The 22,587-nt window shown below is 34.6% G+C and overlaps 1 protein-coding gene across 1 annotated transcript in view; it reads left to right on the top strand.

The window, feature by feature from the left end:
* Positions 1-22,587, top strand: part of RPGRIP1L (RPGRIP1 like) — a 44,692-nt gene that overhangs the window by 8,135 nt on the left and 13,970 nt on the right. The window contains 4 exon segments of the mRNA XM_017833570.1: positions 7,047-7,095; positions 9,624-9,769; positions 15,456-15,630; positions 16,734-16,857. Coding sequence (XP_017689059.1) covers positions 7,047-7,095; positions 9,624-9,769; positions 15,456-15,630; positions 16,734-16,857 — 494 coding nt within the window.

Here is a 22,587-nt window from a genome sequence, read left to right as displayed (position 1 = left end):
TTGAAGATCTCATAATCTTTGATAGCTAGTAATGGTGTTTTGCTTTTCAGAAAACAGTTAGTACTAATGCATTAGAAGGAGGATACTTCTAACATAGTGTAGGGTCTGTGTTGTGTTTTCATAGTGAAATAAACTCTTAAACCTCTGCTACAATGCATGTCATTCAGAAAAACAAATTTTGCTGAACACCTACAATTTTTGCTCTCTTGAGTATTCATTTAATTTCTTACTTTTATTAAATACTTGAGTTTGGAATGTCAGATGCTTGTACTTGCAGGGAGACTGTGATAGAGTCCCAAAGGAAACTCAGTTGAGGAACTAGAACATGCCAAAAATACTTGTGAGTCAACTAGAGAAAGAAAGAAAAGGAAATTGAGGAGTCCATCCTACGGCTGAAAGAGCAGAGAACAGCAAGCCAAAGGTATTGTGAAAAATAGAAATCTCCATGGTGGAAGCATGAGAAGAGCTATGTCATAGTGTTTATATGTAGCTGTGGAAATTAATTCTTCTGTCAAGGAATATGTGGTTTATTCCTTTCTTCTGTTTGGTGAAACTAACTCATAAAATGTTTTACCAAACAGCCATGTATCCACGTATCCATTCTAAGCAGGGAGATTGGTATGATAAGAAGTTATGATTTTTTCATAAATAAACAAAGACGCTCATAATTACCATTTTAGAGAATTCATTTCCAACTCCTACTGATTCAGTTGAAGTCATCAAGTCATCAAATTTTAATCATCTGTTCATTCTTCAGTATGATTCTTACGAAAATTTAGATATACGTTCATAGCAAGCAGTTTAATGTTCACTAATACTCATTAATAATTTGAAGTCTGCAAATAGTAGAAAAATATTGGGCCTGTAAGGGCAGATTAGCAAATTTTTGAAGGAATAGCTATGCAGTGAAGCAAAGTCAGACAAACATGCATGCAGAATGTGTTCACAATAAAGCCTCTATTAGTTTAACCTCTTTTCTTTCTCCTCTTCCTTCACTTTTGCAAAAATGCATGCAAAACTATATAACTTTGCATGTATTTTCCCCCTTTTGAGTGTTTCAGTTTCAGACTATTACCTTTAGTTGCATTAAGGGTCTGATACTTTGTGATCCACCTTCCTTACGAAAGTTCTACTTGGATGAGAAGTCTGTGGTCAGTTCCTTAACTGCCTTTTGAGGGAGGGACCCCCTTATTATGTGTGAGCATTCTTTTGTGCATCAGTGGTGCTACATAAATAATACATCATAATGTTTGCTATTAAATTATTCACAAAGTCATAAGTCTCCCCTATTCAGAATTTCCTTTATTTAGTTTAAATAGGTTAAAGAAGTTGTTATCATAAATAATTTCTCAGTCTGCGCCTACAGTGGATCCAGAAAATATTTAAAAGATTTTTTCATTATTTGAAAATAATCTGTTTCAAATAACTTCCGTGCTTCATTTTCTATAGATAAACACTGTTCTTTAAGTATAGCAGGCAGAAACTGAAGATAACATCTAAATTCATTGTCAAATACCATATTTCTGTAAGATTTTTTAAGAAGTTTTAAAGATACACTTCAAATTCATCTAAAAATTCCTTTAAAAGTAGTGCAGATCCTTATTTAGATTTATGAAAGTTCATGTATACAATCCATGATATTTGACCTACGTTACTATCTGTGAGTTCATGTTTGAAGTTCTAGAATTATTTCCTTTACATTTCTTGTTTGAAACCTGATAAAAGATACATTAGTATTTAAGAGTTACTGTGTTTGACTGAAGAAACTAGGAAATAAATTGAAAATGTAGAATAGTGTGTGTATTTTTCCACTAGAATACTTTATGGAAGACTCTTAACCCCCATGTTTTCCAAGGTATGTATTTTTTTATGCTGAGTGAACCAGAGCCAGAACTTTAAGGATCTTCTCCAGGTTTTACTGTAACCATAGGTAATACATACGTATTCTATTTAGGAGACTTTCATTAGCTTACTTACTTGAAAGTCTTGTACCTGCTGTCTAGAACAGTCTGCACTAATTGTTTTATTGCAATAATAGATTTATAGGTTCTATGTAATTTTTAATCTTCTTTGCATCAGCAGAGAAGAAACTGTCAATATTGGAGGAAAAACTGGAAATTTGGGTGTTCAATAAGGTCATCTTGGTTCATCGTTATATCTTTTGACTTTGAATTTTGGTACAATTGGCAGCTTTTTCTTGTGTTTTGTAAGAATACAGTTGGCTGTCATCTAGTTATGTAACTACCCAATGTTTGTTGACATTCTTTAGGAACTGTGTGGTGCCAAAAGGGCATAATAACTGTGCTCCCACAAGTCTTTTTGCTGTTGCACCATTTGATATCAGCCTGCTGTTAACAAAATTAGGTTACTTTCAGCCTTGAGGAAAACATTCTTTATTGTGCTACATGGTTGAGAGGGTTCTTGTGATTGAAATACCCATAGTTTCCAAGTAGCAAAGCAGCCACAGTAAATCCTTGATCCATCAGCAATAAGGAAGGGAGATACTTGTTATCTTGAGTCCTCTACCCACAAGAAATCCAGTAATATTTCAAAGCTGCCTTTGCAGCTTCAGTGTAGTTTCTGTCTAACACCACATGAGCTACATAACAGAGCTGAGTTCATATGCACAGTACTCCTTGAAATGATCATTGGAACATGACTGCAGTGTTTTTTTCCATCTTTAATTAGAGATCATTTGGGGATTCTTTCAGGAATATCTAATTCTGCCTTAAGGGAGAAACTTGGCCTGTGGGTTATTAGACTTAACACATTAAGTACAAAAGTTATTTGCATTCATCTTGACTGTTTATAATTTAAAGATGTCCAAAACCATAACCTTTTGGTTTGATATCTGTTAGACACAGTGCTCAAGGTAAAACATTAATTCTAAATAAAATCATTTAGTAAGCAGGTAGCTTCAAATAATAGCTGATGGTACTTTCCAAAAACATTTTTAAAGCCATCCCAGAATGCATTTGTGAAACAGGTATTTGGTATTTGCACGTTTGCCTTCCTATAAGAAATGAGACAAAGGAAAGGGCATAACATATAATCCTATTCGTTCTTAAGCATTGTAAAATAAGATGAATACTGCACATTAATGTTTTATTCTTTACTTCTCTGCTTAACAGTCTGTGTATCTCGTCCATTGGTGCATCTGTGGTTGCGAATGATTAGCTGAGAAGCTTTTTTTTATTTTGCCAGACAGAGGGCAAGTGATCCTGAGAAGTTAGGAGGTGATATGTGTTTAACTTGCTTGTTTTTCTTGTTCTGAATGCAGATAGGGAAAGTTTGTGAGCCACTAATCCAGTTGATACAATAGTCGTGACTCTTAAGAGTAGTCTCAGTATTGTATCCATGTCCTGCTCATATGGAAGCAAAGACAAGATGCAAGGGATGTGGTTTAATTAGACCTCAGTTTTATTAGCTTAGCCATCTGGGATTTACTGGCATAAATTTGTACAGTGCAGGTCAAGATCCTTTCTTTAATCATTTCCTTCTGCTGTAGGTTGCTGTCAGTGCCCCATTCCCACACAGCTGGTCCCCAGCCTTGTTACTGGGACCCCACTCTCTGTGCTTTTAATCCAAATGATAAGAGGTCTGGAAAAAAGGTTGTCTCTTTGGTGTACTTTAGACGTTAACCCCAAACATCATTCTTAGCTTTTTTAAGAGTCACTTTCTCCTAACTTCATTCTCCATTTCAGACTTTTAAATCCAGCTTGAAGATGAGGTTTAAAGTGGAAGGATAGAGTCATGTTCCTTATTTTTGCAGTTGTGATAGAAGGCATGCTAGAGCTAGATCAGTAGGCCCATTAATTCATGTTACTGTCTCCAAAGGGATATTGGTTCATTTTCTTTTTCTGACTTGTGTTTCAGCTCTACCTCCACATCTTCAGGTTCTATGGCAGAATTTTTTTTACTTTTTGGGCAATAAAGAAAATATTGATTGAGCTATCTCAGTACAGCCTTAGTCTTGCACATTAGTTTGAGGGAAATATTATTTGTTTAAGTGAAAAGTATCATTGAATTTATGTTAAATCTAAATATAACCCCTATTTTTAAGTTGTATCAGAAGACCTGGGCAGATGTTCTGGGAGCAGAATGTAACACCTCCCTGGGAAGCAGAAGGCTGTGTAGATCATCAATTTCTATTCTATTCTACTGTTTTGTGGCTTAATTCATGGAAAAATTAACTTCCCCAACAGAATCTTCCCCAATTAACTTTGCCTTGCCCACAAAATCTGAAGAGATCTCATACTTCAACAGCAGGCTCCTTGTCACGTACCTAGCTGCAGTGGACATTTCTTAGGCATATTTTATTTAAATAAATAAATAAAGTACAAGTACTGTAGAGAAATAATATAATGAGAGCTGAGATTGTGATTGATGTAATACACTAATAAGTAATTAATTGCACATGCTTTCTGTAGCTAGAAACTTCATGAGATACTCTTACAATTGAAATGATCCAAATAAAAATAATTTTTCACTTCTGAATTTGAATAATTTACGCCATAATATCAGTTTTGCAAACCTGTTTAAATCAAATGCTGTTTCATTCACTGTTGAAAAAATAGTTAATGTTGACTGTCAGGAGCCATGGAGTTTACATCTGTACATCATAAATTTCACTATCATCTGCTCCTTCTTCTACTTAAAAAGAAAAAAAAAAAAAAGCTTAAAAAAGAAAGGGGGAAAAAAGAAAAAAAAAAAGCCTTTGAAGGCATCAGAGCCTTTTGTTTGATGTGTGGAACAAGATTAATAAAAACGTGCCACTACATTAGCTTTTAAATAGCTAGCATGAGACAGTTGCTGCTGTCTATGCTCACCACAACTTTAATTTATGTAGATAACATGTTTTAGACACATGATAGTTTTAACATTGAGTTAGGCCTCTTTTTTGGTGAAGATCTCAAATTCGTAAGTTTGTTTATCTTCTAAGTAAGGACAATTAACTGGGCAATGCCAAAACACAATAGCATGTGATATTTTAAAGAATAAAAGGAAAGTATTTCATGTACTCAGCTGGTTTACAGATGTGTAAGCTTTGTAGTCCATTGTCTTGCTCCAGCGTGGCATTGTGACAATTCGTCCAATATGACTAAAAGAGATAAATATTGGAAGAGAAATTACCTTTTCAAATGTAAAAGATTTATTCTGATTTTATAATCATTTATATTTATACAGATCAGAATCGGTTTCTCTTCACATACTTGAAGAAACTGTGAAAATAATGGAGTTTAGATGCAGTGTTTGAAGTGAGGGAAAACATCTAAATAAATATTTCTTTAAATTTTGAATGATTTTAAGCATCCTTTCTATTAAACACTACATTCTCAGATCTTAGAATTTTAATCTTAGCATTGTAACAATATTTACGTAAATACTAAGTTATTTTCATGTAGTTAAGACAAACCTGCAGCTTGTTTGAGTACCAGCGTTAAGGTGTTACAGTATGAATTGCTGAGTCACTTTTTCTTAGCAATATTTGGTGGGTTTAAACTCCTGAAGGAAACTCCATAAAATGGTATGCTACTGCACCAAATACTTCAGAGGGTGGAAAAGTGAATGGAAAACAGTCTGTTTAGGTATAAGGTTGTTTTCTTTTCCTGTCATGTACAGTTCTATACAATAGTCAAAGATGTCGATGTATTGACTGAAGTTGCTGTGTCATCATTTTCATTTACATAAATTCTGTAATGTGCATCATAAAATAAATTAATTTGGGTCTTACATACTAAATCTTCTCTCCAAATGTGCTGTAGAAAGCTGATTTGCAAAATATTTCAAGTTTTCAAAACGAAAGTGATATAATTAATTTTGTATTTTTAAGCTCATGATGCATTTCTTTTTAATTTTGAAGGCTAAACATTCAGGACAATGTGGAACTGATCAAGGTCCATTAACAGCTGGTTGAGAAAAGCAGTGCTCTTTCAGCAATGGGAGGAAAATGTCTCCAGCTTCAAGAGATAATTGCAACTTGGTCAGTACATTCCCATGCTCTCATCACGTAAGCCTGCTTAAATGGAAAAAAAATATACCCAGTCCTTGATTTCTAGTCAATACTGAGGACATGAAAATGTACCACATACTACATTTCTCTCAAGCTACTCCAAATAGAGTAAGGACTTTTAGTCTTAAAATTTATTTTTTTTTTCAGAAGGGTATAGCAGGTCTTTAATGATTTTATCTGCAAAGTCATCTGAAGCAGATTGTGAGGAATGAACTGAGTTGTCTGGCTATTGAAAGACACTCATGAGTTAAAGAGGGGACTTTGCCTTAAATATGCTACCCCCCCTCACTTTATCAGAGCAGGTTTGGCTCTTTCAGTCTCACATTAGGATATAACATAAGGATATGTTCATGGAAATTATTTTAGAGGGCTACTGTAAGTAATAACTTTCCTTATAAAAAGAGCATTTTTATGAAAATATCACCAGAACATGCAATTGCATGGTAGATTCTGTATAGGTTTTAGTTATTCAGCTCTTGTCTCCTTTTTCCTGTATGTCTTTGGAGAACTGCATGTCCATACAGAGGTGATTTGGTAATAGCTTGGAAATGGGAGAGTTCCTGTAAGTAGGAGTCCTAACTGCAATAGAACTTTATAAAGTATCCTAGCCTTATGAGATGGAAGCACTTAATATCCTTGTGAACTCTTACTGTTGCCTGCTACTTATTATTTTAGCATGCTAAATAACACTTGTGACATTAGATTTTTGTTCTGTTCCTTTTTTCCCTGTGTTGTTCTGTTTCTACATTTTGCTTTGTTTTGCCTCCCTCCCCTTCTTTGGTGTAATACCTATATCCCCCCTGCCAAAGCAGCTCTCCTGTTAATAGCTCAAATCTAATTTTTCGTAGGGTGAGCTATGTAGAGTGTAAATTCCAGGGGAGACAGGTTTCACATGGCTTTTTCTGTTCTTAAATAGAAAGCGATAAGTGAACTGTTCCATTTTAAATCATGTGCCACTTTTTGGTAATTTACAACAAACGTCAAGTGCTTGTGCCTCTTTCCTGGCAGCAGCTGAATGGAAACACATGCACAGGATTTAAAGTGGTATTTGAAGACATTGTTTCTAATATTCACAGTGAAAGGTGCATTTTGAATAACGATGAGTGAGTGTTCTGTCTCTTTTTTGTTGTAAGAGAATGCCTGCAATGGTTTTCTGATTTCCAATCATTTGAATGCTTGAAACATGTCTACTAAATGTGAATAACTGTAAAATCCAAAATTTCTAGTTTACATGGCATGTAACATACTTATCAACACAGCAGGTTTTAGTTCTTTTTGTGTTTATCTTGATTTTTTTTGTCTATTGAGTTCATTATCGTTTACTTTCCGTTTCTACCAATTGAAGCCCATATAATTTGTCCATGTTCATCTCTGAACTTGAGTCGGCCCAAAATGTGAAACCACAGAATGATAGGAGCCTATAATCCTGCTGCATCTAATGATACTGAAGTTGAGCTTCTTACCAAACGTTTTACCTGACAGTTTTGTTGCTGCGGAATTTTAATGTAACCAGTTGAATGAAGGAATTGTGCATTCTGCTTAGAGGAACCAGGGACCCTGAAACTGCTAGGAGTATGCAGTTTATCCCATTGGTATATTTATTTGCTTTAATTACAGACTGAGTTTTCAGGATTTCATGATTTATAATATGGAATGTGTTAATCTGTGGAACTGCAAGGTAAAGTACTACAGAGGGTCAATTCTTTTGAACTACTGGTACAGTAGTTTCACAACTGCAATGGAGAGCAGTTGATATTCATTCGTGCAGTATTTCTAGAAGGTGTATATCCATTTTCTTTAAAAGAGTTATTTCTGACTGACAACAATATCAAGACGTGTCTCCCAAAGAAAGAAAACTTCAGACTAGAAACATTAACCTAAAATCATCCTCCTGATTGTTGTCATGACCTGAGTTTTGGGATACTCCAGGGGCAGCAGGATAGAGAACAGTTTGGGTATAATGGGAAAATGTGCTGACAGATATAGAAGATGATCCAGGTAAAAAATGAATTTTGGAAGAATATAAAAATAATGAGGGTGAAGTCGTGGTCCCCTCAAAGTTAATGAGGAAAACTAATTCAAAATGGTCAGGAGAGTAGCAGAGAGACTGAAGAAACAGAATGAAGTGGAAGCAAGGAGATTTTTCAGGAGGATGTTTTTAGTGTTTTTAATGAGATTGTTCAGTAGAAAATACGATTGCTGGATTTGTCTTCAGCTCTTTTGGTAATGAAGGAAAGAGATGAGGATGAAATGGTCTATGAAAGGCAGCTTTGCCAAGGTGTTTAATTTGTTTGGTTTTCTCCCTATATTGGGGTTGGAGTGGCACAAGTTATTGAAATGGAAAAGAGCTTCAGAAAAAAAATTGAAACAGAGATGGATGAAAAGATGAGTTCACTTGGACAGTTGGGTTATAGACTTTAAGGATTCTGATTTTGTTAAGAAAGGAAAAAATGTGGACAGATATGAAAATACTTGTAAAAATGCTTTTGAAGGTTGTAATTTTTTGAAGTTACTGCAACAGAGTTCACAGATATAGGACAGAGCAAGAAGAGCACTGCAAAAAGATTGTTAAAAATTGTGGAGCAATATGCATCATTAACTCCCTGAAACAAGATTGCTGATATTTTTTTATTCTCCACAATATTTAGAAATAAGATATGAAAGGTTGAAGATCAGTTTGGTGGTTGGTTTTTCATGTGGTTTTTGTTTGTTTCTTGTATATTCAGACTGCAAGTGACCCCAAACGATCTACAGGATTCACATTCAGCTTCTCCATTTAACTACTTTGTAGGGATATTATATGGGAAAAATGAAGCTAAATGTCTTTTGTCTACAATCATTAAACATTATCTATACTCACATATGTATTTGGTAGAAATTTTCATAGAATCATTTTGTTAAACAGAAGATTGGCTTGTGGACTGTTTTGTTTCAAGTCATGCTTTGAATGTGATTTACGTTGAAATTCTTAATGAATAAGGCCTTATTAAAGCTTTGTGGAATGTAGGCACTATAACATTAACTAATATTCTAGAAATAGAGATTCTATCAGCATCCTCAATTTAATATAAAATTGGTTAAATATGCCTTAATATAATCCATTGAAGTAAATGAAAATGTAAAAGAAATCAGAAGGCCCTTGTTAAAATACTGCTAGTAGGGAATTGAGTGTATTAGGATTATGAAACAATGATATATCTACAATTAAGGGTTAACAGAGCTGTGGCAATCTCTGTGATTAGCATAACTGTGGTCAACATTCATTTTTGCTTGCTACTGCAGTGTTTTTTGGTCAGCATGTCTAACCACTGTAACCACAGCAAAATCTTTTAATTGCTGAACAGATGTATTTCTTGGTTGTTTTCATCATGACTGAACTGAGGGTTTAATGTTCATGAGAGCACCAAGACTGCCACCTTCTCTTGGCCATGTGGAAAGAAAGTTGCTTTCAGTTACTTGGATCAAGAGTGTCTCCTGCTGACCACATTCAGAATATATATTAAATACTGCCATGAGAGACCACTGTTGGAATCTACAGTGTTGTAACATTCTACTAGGTGTGATTTGTTTTATTTTCTTTTAATATTCCTTCCTTCCTTCCTTTTTAGAGAGCCTAAACAATTTGAAGACCTTCCACGATGTTTTATTAGCAAAGGTGGTGAACTGAATGTACATCTTAAAGAGGAGCAGTTACAATGCCTCCATCTTCAGAACGAATTGCAATCAGTAACTGTTTCAAAGAGAAGGAACGAAGAGGTGAGGTTGTGATCAAGAGCACAGAATCATTTAATGTTGTAACAATAAATTGGAAAGAGAAATGGATCATTTCATTACAACCACCTTTTAATGACCAGCATTTTTGGTTACTTGTTTGAACAGTGCAACTTTACCACGGCTTACCCGTTGCTAGCAGTGGACAGACCAGTGTCTGCAGTTACTAGATAATTTTTTTTTCCTTTTTTTTTTTTTTAATGGAGGAAAAGAGGCATAAACCCATTCTTTGCTAATGTTATTTTTAGGAAATTTATTTGACGTTGATGGGAATTTTGCCAAAGCCAAGCCTGCAGAACTGGATCTGAAAAGTTTTCAAAGAACAAGTATGAATTTGTCAGTTGACTCTTATTATTTAGTCAGTATCCAAGAAAACAATTCGTTTGGATAAAAGGTTTGGAGGAATTGTTTTCATATGACCTTGTAATGCAAATCTAGCAATGCTTAAACTCCCTCCAAAGGAAATGGTGCCAGATGTGGTTGACCATTATAGTTACACAGATGGCTCCAACTTCAATGAAATACAGTAAATATGAAAGAAATTCCACATGAATTCAAGTAAAAGTAATCTTAAAATTCAAAGGAAGAAAGCAACACAAGAGGACTCAATTCAAACTGACATAAACATTAGCATTATATAGACTCGGATAAAACCTGTCATCTAAAATGTTCTTCATTTAAACATCTGCATTCTGAACTACTAACTCTTAATGATTTTTCTGCCATGGTCTTCTGAAAAACTGAAATATATAGCTACATCTTCATGTGAAGTAATTGTACCTAAAGCTGATGAATGCACATATAACTAGATAATGTGGTCATTGAGACTTGAAAACATTTTCAGAAGTGTGAAAACTGATGGTCTTTCTTTTTTTGATGAGATTTATGCTTCCCTTATGGGAGCCAATTAAACTTTAGGCAATTGGAGAACACACTGCCTCTCTTCTGTTCCTGTGCAGTACTATGGAATGATAGTGGGTTCAGTGCATCCTATTCCCTGCATATTATCTTTAAAATATAAGGAGAGTGAAGCATATATTACTGCAGGACTTAGAAGCATTGCTTAAGTGCATGTGTGCTGTAAAAACACTTAGTCACACTGTAAGATGCTCTATGCTTATACCTGTGTAAATAGGTTAGATGTAGTATGAGAAAAAGACAATACAAAGAAACAGAACTGTTTTTATGAGGAACACAAATCAGGAATATAAACCTTTGCCATATACTTTAGAGTTTACAATTCATGCTGTAGTATTTTTTCTCTTTAATCTTTCATTCTTCAAATATATTAGATATAGATGCACTTACAGGTACTCAGAACTCTTCCAGTCAGAATGTAGAGGCTGTCCCTTGCAGGCTGTCCCTTCTGCAATATTTTTTTCTCCTCTCTCTTTTTGTGGTTGAGGCTTGTTATATAGCAGAGATGGGTTGATAAATAGATAGATGTCAGAAAATTTTTAATACATTTATACATGTAAAATATAATGTTTGTTAACTGATGAGCTTCACCAAAGTGAAGAGTTGAGGAACTGACTCCTGTTTTTTTAAAGAAACATACAATTTCTGATTTTTCACAGAATACAAAAGTGAATAAACTGTTCTGTGCTTGATTAAGATGGACGTTTTTCCAATAAATAAAATGCAAGTATAGAGCAATAATAATTTGAAGACTATAGCACTCACTGTTTAATTTATATGAAAGCTCATTGCATTGCTTTGTCTTTTTGCCTACTGGAAATTATACTGTAAATTATATAATGTATTTAATTTTGTTTCAATCTGAGTTACACATTTTGTTGTGGCTTCAGCAGTTCTCATTCTTTGTCCATGCAATCCTTATTGCACATAGGTTGGTAATATACAAGTAAATAATGTGTTACAGGCAAAATAGTTATTCTAATTTCTTTGCCTATCTCTGGTTTTTATTTCTTAGAGTAGGAGAAAGATTACTCTTGATGTGCTTCTTAATCAGTATCAGAATTGTTGTTTTACAGTATGAGAAAACTGTTGTCACTTTGTGGTCACCATTTCTTTGAATGGGCAACTGACTTTAGGCTCTGCATGTTTCACAGATTTAAAAGAAATCAGGTGGATGATCCCAATTCTCTACATTAAGAGGTTTTGTATGTGGAAAGAATGGTTTTGTTAGTTGTCAGTCGCTGAGGTTTGGAGTTGTGGATTACTCTGGGATATGCATCTGAATTCCTTTTCTAGTCCCACAAATGTTGCATGCTGCCAACTTTTTGACTTTGGAGCTCTAAATTAAGGCCAGTTCCTTCGCTCATCCCACAAACTCTTTCATGTTTTTCAACCGCAGCCTGAGAAAGGCGCCTTGGTTTCAACAGCAGCAGACCAGCATGTGTTTACTTAATTCCTAAGACATGATGACAGTGGTCTCTGTGCCACCAAAAGCTTTTTTCTTTATTATTTTCTGTTGAAGCTGATTTCTGAAAGTTTTTCACATGCCATATGTTTTATTGGAGTGTCTTCTGTATGACCCATGAACAGCAGTGGAAATCAAAGGAACAGCAGCTGACACTGCAAATTGCTAAACCAGAGATGGCTATCAAATCTGATTTAGCAGACAATGAAATCCTTGACAAGATCAAAGTAGAAACAGGTATATTTCTGTAAAAAAACCCTATTTTCTCAAGATGTAGAGGTCAAGATGAGGAGTTCAGGAATATTGCCCAGAAAATTGGGAAGTGGTTTCTCTTGCTGGTGATCTCAATGCTGCCTTTTAAGTGTACATTTGTACAATACACTAAAGTTATGAGTAACTGTTAAGTACAAAAATTGACCCGGTACAGATTATAAGCTGAATGAGGCTCATATCATTTCAGCTGTATTTATTCTTCATCTGTTGAGTTAATATTTACTCTTTATTCAGTATTTCTTCTCCACATTGGCAGTTCTTATGGAAAAGAGGCCCATCTGACAGTCTCTCTCAAATTAAAAACCACTATTCTATGTACTGCACAAAGTTACCTGAAGCCCATTCTTTCTCTTGGTCATGTTTAATTAATTTTAATTAACTATTAAGTCAGAAATTTTTAATATTTTCAGAATACACCAATTTTTATTTACAGCTATGTGCATTTACAATAACATATTTTTCTTCTAATCTACTGAACAGATTATTTCATGTGTGTTTTTGTCATGCTGTAGAACAACTTCTCAGTGAATAATTGACCTTGCAATCTTTTCTTTTTTTATCTCAACACTGTGAAATACTGTGCCAGTATAAAGTTTACAAAAGAAGAGCACAGACAGGAAGTAAACTAAATATTTTTAGAGTTGATTCTTCTAGTGTGTGTTTTTAAAAAGTGTATTTCTGTGAACAGCCTAGTGGAATGAAGTGGGCAAACTTGTTGTGAATAATCTTTATGATGATTATGGCTTGAGTTCATCATGTGCTTACCATTAAGATTCTGAGTAGCTCTACTGACTTCTAATACCAGATTGAATATTTAAACATTTTATTTGACTACAGCAAGTGTTTGCAAAACTGGCCTTAAGTGATACTAAATAAATGAGTATAGATAAATAAAAATGCCTTAAGATACATTAATATGAAGCTATGACATATTGACAGTTGTTACTGACAGCTTTACTATGCAATGCTGAATTTAAAGTGGTATTAAGAGTATGAAAATTTCATAGGCCATACTATTATTAGGGATAATAAGCAAAATAGGTCTCAGTGGTCTTCAAAGTGTGTACTTTTTATGTACAGGGAAAAACAATGATGATTAGGGGAAGCAAGCTAAACAGCAACCAGCATGCAGCACCAACCCCAATCCAAGTGTGCTCTGATCACTGCTGGTACTATTATAATGGGGAAAAAATAGAGACTTTGAGTGGATCCTCGTGAAATAATGTAGCTGTGTGGGAAAACTGAATGGCAGGACCCTCCTGTCACTTCAGTTCCCTAAAGGGTGTTGCAGAAATATTCATGGACTCACAGAACGGTTTGGGTTGGAAGGGGCAACAGTGGGATCATCTGGTCCAACTTCCCTGCTCAGGCAGGGTCATCCTAGAGCACATGGCACAGGATTGTGTCCTGATGGTTCTGGAATATTTTCAGAGAGGGAGACTCCACAGCTGCTCTGGGCAGCCTGTTCAGTGCGTGGTCACCCACACAGTACAGAATCATAGAATATCCAGAGCTGGAAGGGACTCAGCTCCTGACCCTATGCAGGGCACCCCAAGAGTCACACCATGAGTCTGAGAGCGTTATCCAATCGCTTCTTGAGCTTTTATTGTTTGGATGAAGTTTATTTTGCCCTCCCTCTATAAATTACCATTATGTAGCAGGATGAAATGATGAAGAAACTTTGGAATATAGCTAGACATGTATTGTGAACAAGTGGTTTGGCTACTTAAAGAAACACTGCCACAGGTTTTGGCAAAAGCAGGGTTTAATGTGAATTTGTGAAAATACAACTTTACAGAGTTTGATGGCAAGCCTCACTCTATTACTACACAAGTTAAAACAGACAAAGGAAGATCAAATTAGAAGCAATTTGGAATGATTTACACTGAAGCCAGGAATGCAAAGGGGATTAAGGGTGCCAAGATATGGATGCAAAGATAAGGGTGCAAAAAAGTTTAGCACCACTTAAACACTGAGTATTTTAACATTTACAAAGCGATTCCATAGGGCTCACTACAATTATAAACAGTGACTTAACCATAGATTTGACGTAGTAACATTCATACCTCAATCAATTCGTGTGAACACAGGTAAAGTGATGTGTGCACCTGTACAGATACCTATCAACGTTAAAGGTATCTACCAGGGGTTCAGTGAATTAATCACTTAAATCCCTTTGTGTTTCCTGACAACCAAGAGTTACACCTTAATGAATGTGAAGATGGAGGGGGTGAGTATCAGCCCAGGCCTTGTTGTCACTGATGGTCCTGCAAGTATCTCAGATTTCAGCCTTTGTGAGTCTTGAGAGGTGTCCCAGGCAGGGAGAGGTGACCAAACACAGCTCCTGAAGTCCAGGAGAGCTCAACAGGCCTCACTTTTATGGGGTTTAAGATGACTGAATTCAGTCATCAGTACGTTTCCATCCTGGACATAACCCTGTAATGTGTATCCATTGATGAGCTATGATTATGTAAATGAACTCCAAGATAAAGAAGATAATAAGATTACTTTAGAGTAAGTTATGCACTGAAGTTATTTTACCTTAGGTAGCATGTTTGTTCTGTTGTAGCAAGGCTGATTCTTTTTTATATGATATTAGTTTGCTTTTGAAACAGAAAATACTGTATAATTTAAGTTATAAAATTGCTAACTGAATAATGTGCTGGTGGGGTGGTTTTGTTTTGTTTTGTTTTTTAACTGAGTCTTGTAGAACTGAAAGAGCTGAAATATAAATGAATCTGTAAATAAGAGGCTGTATATATGTTGACAGGTACCAAATGATTATAATAGTTATGTTTTCACAAATACACATCATTAGAGAATTTCTTTTTACTGTATCAATTATTTGTTACTGCAGTTGACAACTTCTCATTGTTTCTTGTGCTGCATAAGCAATACCATTGTTTCAAGGCTGTGTATAATGAATGTGGGCCATTACTCTTCACGTTCTGAACTTTAGTAACTTTTACTATTGAAGGGATGTTATAAAGACTGTAAGTTTATCTTTTTATGTAGCATGTGGTACAGGAGGTTCAACAAGAAAGGCTAGAAGATAAGGTGAAGGAGATGGCTGAAGAAATTCAACAGGAGAAAGAAGAGCTCTCACATCTGTCAGAGGAGCAGTTAGCTGACCAAACACCAATTACTTCTGGAGACGAGACAAAAATAACTGAAGAATTGGAACCAGAAGGTAGAATTCATTTTTATGAATAAGTAACTGTGTTTTCTTAATAATTCTATGTCTCTTTCCATTTTCTTAAGCATTTCTTACTAGCAGTAGGAGCTGCCTCATTATGAGAAGCTTCATGACAGAAATTATATTCTGGTGTACTTTATAGCTGAAGCTGGGTGGTGGATATGGTGGTGTTATTTTCTTCCCAAATGGAAACTGTATTGTAATTGAATGCAAAAATCTGGTATCTGACCTAGATTCATAAAATATTAAAGGAAACCTGGCTTCTATTTTAAATGTCTTTATATTCTCCCTTAGAACTATGCTGTTCTAAAGACTATTTTAATGAATGTGCTCCTTTTGTCTGCAGATAACAGCCAATGCTGATATCAGAAATCCTTTCAGACAGTGAGAGGGGTAGTATGTCTTATCATATTTGTGACATAAAGTTGTTAGAGGCAGATTTATTTAAAGATTATAAGAGCTGGGTCATCCTGTTCCACCTCTGAGCTTAGACTGTTTATCATTGAAATAAACCAAGTCCACAATACCAAGTAAATGCACAACCAGAATGCTAAAATTTTATGTTCATTTGCTTGCAGCTTCTGCATAAGAATTCATTAGAAAAATTGGGAAAACATGATGCTGAATCCCTGTTGTGCTAAGTAATTTGCTTCAGAGAAAAAACCTTGAATGCTCTAGAAAATAATCCAGCTGCATACAGAACTACTTTTTTATTTAAAAAAAGGATACATTCTTCTCTACATGTGCATGGTGTTAAACATAATCAGAGGAAATCCAGAAATTCAGGCCATGTTCTTATGTAAAACTAACAGTTGTTCATACCTCATCTCATCACAGGACTTACATCATTCCAATCCTTAACTTTCATCTGGGAAAAATTTTTTTTTTTTTTAAACAGAAAAAAATACAGTTTAGATGACTCAAAAGGTCATTGATTTGCAGTGTTAATCTTCTGCAGGAAGATAAGATTTACCTGGCACTTATTCTTCATTTATTAGAAAAGCAAATATATTGTTATCAGATTCCTCAGCAGGCTCAGATGGACTACAATATGGGGGAGGTTGATTACATTGATTCTTTTAATGTTTCTTTTTCAGATCAAGATGGTAGACAAGATGAGGATGCTGTTGAATCAATAAAAACTGACAGCAATGATGGTATTATTTCAAGTCCAGATCCACAAATATTAAACAGCTAAATCAGTGATCATGGCAATTATTTGACAAGACAAAAAGATTTTAAGCTGAAATGTCCTCTAATAATAGGTTTGCTATATCTAACATCACTTTTCAATAAAGTTGTACATGTACAGTATCCAGTCACTTCAGTTGTACTTCTTTTTCTATCATTATTTGTGAACCAGTACACCAATGATGTCCCCTTACTCTTAAAACCAGTAATTAATTAGCATGAAGTCACATATACAAAATAACACAGCATAATACAAATTTGGAAAAATTTACTTTGAACAGTATTTCCAAAAAAAAAGAAAGTATTTCCTACTTTTAGATCTAACATCGACTGAACTATCTTAAAAAATACGAAACTAGTACTTAAAATTGATGTTAGTACCTCTAACAGTTAATACTTTTGTCATCTGTCTTAGCCTTCTTTTAAAGGACTAGAGGTGTACTGTGAGATCCTATCAGTCTTCACGGTTTTTAGTGCTCTGCAATGTGATATCCTAGAGGTAGTTTGACTTTTTAAAATTTTTTTTTCAAGGCGTGAGACATCTTACAAAGCAAGTAACAACAAGAAGCAACTCTTTGTACGGGAAATATTGCTCCTTCTTTTTTAAGCTGTAGAAGGGATTCAGTAATGCTATCGCCTGTATATTCTTCAGAAAGATACAAAAGGTACTTTTGAAGAAAGAATTACGTTGTATAAAATATTTTCACCTGTAATTCTGAGAACTAATCATTTACAATGACTGCTGCTCATCACTAGTAAGTCAAACACTTGTTCTATACTTTTGTAGTCATCCTGTATTTTATTTTATCACAGTTATTTAAGAACACTTCTGAGAGATTTTTGTGTGTAGATTCATTTCAGGTTCATCAGTTTCTACCTCTCTCCATTGATCTCTTCCTCTGGTAACAAAGTGCATGTTCACAAAGGGTAGATAAAACAATAAAAGCTATAAACTATTAAGACAACATGTTTGATACAAATTGGATTTTCAAAATATGCCTTGGTTTATTTAAATTCTTGGGTTAATTCTAGAATACAGCATGTCAAAATTGTTATTGAATTTGTATTTTTTTAAGATTAAAAATCACTGCCTTTTATCTTTTGAGATAAATATCCTGCTGGTAATCAAACACTGTAAATAAGACTTGTGATTTTTAGAGATCGTTATGCTAATTATCCTATAAATCTGAGTTGTATGCCAAACTGTTTAAGCCATTTAAGATCATACTGGGGGTTTTTTGCATGTTGCAAATTAGACAGTTCATGGTTATTTCTTAGATATGTTGATCATAAAGGGTATCTAACAGATTTTCCAGTACTTAGCTGTACCACTTGCTTCTTTCTCTTTTCTTCTTGTCTATGATGTATGATTAATCATAGATTACTTCATTTTGTTTCATTTCATTTACAACATTTATGAGCTTCACTTTGTCGGTATGAAATGCTTGTCCCCTTCTTTCCTTTCCAAAGTGGCATAATTAGTGTTAGCATCTTTTTTAACAGGCTACATAAAGTTTAGTGGCTGGATTAAATCAAGTCATTAACATAATGTGCTATACAATTTGCCCCTATCTCTTTTCGTTTCCAGTACATCAAAGTGCCACAGAGTGCCAGTGTAATTGGGCCTTGCTAGCTTGTCAGGTTCAGTCAGGCTGATGGCTGCTGCTTTTACTAAAAAGCTTCCAGGCATGATAATTAATAGAGAAAAGAAGTCTGAGAAATGTAAAAGTTTGGACAGTTCTCTATGAATATTTCATACATTTGAATAATCAGAAGTTAACATTATCAATTTGATGTATAATACATTGATTAAAAGCCTTGTTTCAGATCCTCAAAATAGACATCAAAACTGGGAATTTGCATTTTCTTTGGCATGGTCTTTATATTAAAAAAAAAAAATAATTTAAAAAAAAGTCTTTTCCATCCCCTCCTCCCTTTCACCCCCATGTCTACACTGTATCCTTACAGGAGATTATACAGCATTCAGTTATCACAATAAAATTTACTGCTGTCAGCTTCCAAGTTGTCTTAAAATGTGCCATGAGGTAATTACTGGCAAGACCAATTTATTCAGAGCTGGTTCTGTTATTTTCTATAGGTCTCTCTTTTTCGGTGCAGCTACTGTGAGTGCATTCTGTTGCTCTAACAGCAGTTTTTTGATAACTGTCATTTACTTCTAACTGTAAGTTAAGATCTCAAGTTCTAATTAGTTTTGACATGAAAATCCCTCTTAAACACCATTAAAGAACAATACCAATTGCCCATGATTCTCTTGGTGAGTGAAGCCTGTTTGTGCAATTATGAGATGTAAAGTATAAAACCTATGTATAGCAAAGCAATAGATACTTTTTATTATGTTTTTTTGTATGACTGCTTGACTAGTGCATTTCCTCCTATGTGATATCTCTGTTCATTGGAAAAAAGAAAACTATTTGGACATTGTATTGCAGTTTTAAATTTTGGCTGACTTGATTTCTCTTTACACTAATTTTCTGCAGGACTTGAGTGCCTTTAGTGTGCTTCAGGGAGATTTTTGAGTGTTCAATATTTTCCTCAAACTGGCTTGTTTTGTGAATATCCAATCAGAATTTAGAGAACTAAAATTTTAGAGTTTTAGTATTACCTTGTGTTACTGAGTTGACTTGATTCTGCTGTACCAGAAATACTAATCCTTTGTATCCTCCTAGTCCTATCTAAAACCAGTTGCTTTGTGCTTTTCTTCTGTAAGAAACTGGGGAAGTAAAAGTGCTCCACCAGCATATTTAATAAAACAAGAAATAAAATTCATTAAACAGAACCATCTTATCAGAATAAGATACAAGTAACTTATTAAAACTTTATAGTCAGTACTTTCAAGGAGTACTAGTGGGTCTAAGATTAAAAAGGAGCATTTGCCATTCTCCATCACTGAGGTGATTGATTGTGTTATGGTCACTATAGTCCAGGAACTAAAGTAAAGGAGAGAAAGTTTAAAGAATCCAGGCAATACCTAAGTTGTCTTTTGCCACTGATAAAGTTTGAAATGACAGAAGTTTGAGTAGGCACTGTGCAGAAATGATGGATTTACAACTTCCATCTACCCCTTGTCAAATATACTTTGAAGTTGTAATTGGAAGCATGTACTGAAAGTCATTCTTCATGATGGCAGAAATGGAATAAAAGGGTGAAGTAATACCAAAAAACCCAAACAACCACTTTTAAAATGATTGAAAACTACAGAATCTTAAGTCATTAGGTGACCCATTATTTTTTAGGTAACAAATAATACTATTTAGTTAGAATATGAAATTAAGAAGAAAGTCAGATTTAAGGCTGAATGCATAAGCCCACAGGAAAAGCATCAGCAAGAGTCATTTTTAACCCCACTGGTAATTTTTTTGTGGTTATGAATAAGAATGATCCTCAGCTGCTTACTGGAGATACTGTTTGTCAGAGCCTATGGACATGGTAGTAGGTTATGGTGACTTTACAAATGGAAAGGAGTATTTTTCTGACTGGAAACTTAAAAATCAAAGGATAGCATTTGAAACTAAATTTTAATTTTGATTAGTTGTGTTGTCTATATCACCAAGCATAATTTTTTCACACTGAATATTATGAGAATCAAATTCTATTAATTTTTTAATGTCTATATGGTCCCCACACAATACTGTAATGGCAAGGGGGGATACATTATCAAATATTAAATAATAAAACTGTAAATAAAAAAACCTAGTTATATTAAAAATGTGCAATTTGATATATTTCTTCCACTACAGCTGCACTCAAAAAATGAGGAATTTGGACTCTGCACTGGATAAAATGGCAGCAACCAGAGTTGTATTCATTGTCACAAACAGATTTTTTTAGTTCAGTGTGTTCTCAGTTCTGGACAGAGCTGAGGGGATTGCATCAAACCTAATTATGGTGCTGACCTTGGACCACTGTGTTCTCCTCCTGGCACGTGGCAGAACAGTGGTGCAGGGGAACATGACATGTGCCTTTCCCTCCTTCACAGCAGATTCACCTCCAGAAGAGCTGTTCAACAAGGAGACATCTCTTTGCCCCAGGTCTTAGGGAGAGTCCAAAGTGGATGCACTGTAGGAAGTCCCATCCACTTGGAGAAGGAACAGGGAGCATTTCCACATCCCTCTTTCTGTTCTCACATCCACACCATTGTGGGGAAAAGGTAAAAGTAGAAGATGTTGTTCCTAACATGAAAAGTCACTGCATACAGAACTAGAATAATTTTTTGTAGTATGTATTTTTATGTGTATATGATTCTGTGTTGCCTGTTAATCATAATTACTTAATGAGTAATGTTTGTGTCTCTGAACACTCGAGTTACATTGACATTCCTGTAATAGCATTCATTTGTGGTTCTGTTCTGACATTGTTAATAAGATGATCACAAGAATTTAGCACTTGATAGAGGAAGAGGATGGCTTGTCATTCAATAAATATATTTGTCAATCAAGTAATATTGATAGTGATTGAAGTATTGATAGTAAGTGGATGAATAATTGTGATTATTGGAGAAGAGCTTGTAGTTTATCTTATGTGCTCTCCACATGAAATAGAAGAAAACAAGTGGAAATAAATATATAAAATGTTAAGGAGTAAAGTGTACATATTTTTGAGCATTTTTAAATACAGGATTCAAGTTGGTCTTACAATTTAGAAGTTCCCTTTATTTTGAGTTTTTCAAGGGCCATATATTAGTTACAACTGTGGATGTAAAAAATAGGAACATTGTTCCTATAAGCAAGGTATTTTCAGCTCTGCTGTTCTGTGCAGAAAGCACTTATTTCTGTGGGATGCTATTGTGTACCATTTGAGTCAGCTGGAATCTTATTTTTCACATCAAAGTCGTAGCCTTTTAGTGTGACCAAAAAGGAAATGAAAATATGGAATATTCAGCTTCTTGAAGGTGGCAGTCAAGACTGACTGTGGAATTAATAAAAGGGTTTCTTAATCTCAGACAGATGAGAAAAGTTGAGATGTAAATTTTGTACGAAATGTCCAATGTGTTTAGTGCTTACCCAGATCCTGAAGCTTGTTGGAGTTCAAATCTCTGGGTAGTACTAATTACAGAGTTGGTATTAAAAGGTAGAGAAAGAATTCTGACATAGACTAAGTATCTTGCCCATGTTTTGTTTCCCTCACCTGAAATGAAAGCACTGAACCAGTTTCTCAGATTCTTTGAAAGCATTTAATAGTCTTTAGTTTAATATGTGGCCATTCTCTCTCTTTGAGGAAATTTTGTATTATATCTTGTTTTAAATTCTAAATGTAAAGAATAATTTTATTCCCATTAAAATAGAATGATTTGTGGGCAGTAATTGACAAATTCCCCATTGTTCACTTGAATAGTACCTAATAAATGAGACCAGGGCTTAAAAAAAAAACTTAGGAAAAGATTTAAATAACATATTTCACTCTGCATCACAGAAAAATAAATAGTTGCTTAAAAATTAATTCCTATCATATGTTGGATACTGTATGTATTTTCAGCCTGGCTACATAATATGAGTGGGTTTGTATTAGTGGTGAAATATGACATGCTAGCTATGCTGTTCTTCGGCAGTTCTATATTTTTTATTTGTAAATACCTTTTTTAATCAGCCTGTGTTCTCCTTTGTATGTGCTGTATTCATGTTTAACATTAATAAAACTCAAAACAGTCTTGACTGTTAAGCTCCAAATTAATTTTTTTTCTTGCAATTTTCTAATAGTATGACTCAGTTATTTGCTTCGTGATAAGTTAGAAAGAAGAATACC

The sequence above is a fragment of the Lepidothrix coronata genome, unplaced genomic scaffold, assembly GCF_001604755.1.
Source record: "Lepidothrix coronata isolate B3197 unplaced genomic scaffold, Lepidothrix_coronata-1.0 Scaffold217, whole genome shotgun sequence".
NCBI classification, from domain to species: Eukaryota; Metazoa; Chordata; class Aves; order Passeriformes; family Pipridae; genus Lepidothrix; species Lepidothrix coronata.
This window is presented reverse-complemented; position numbering and strand designations above follow the sequence as displayed.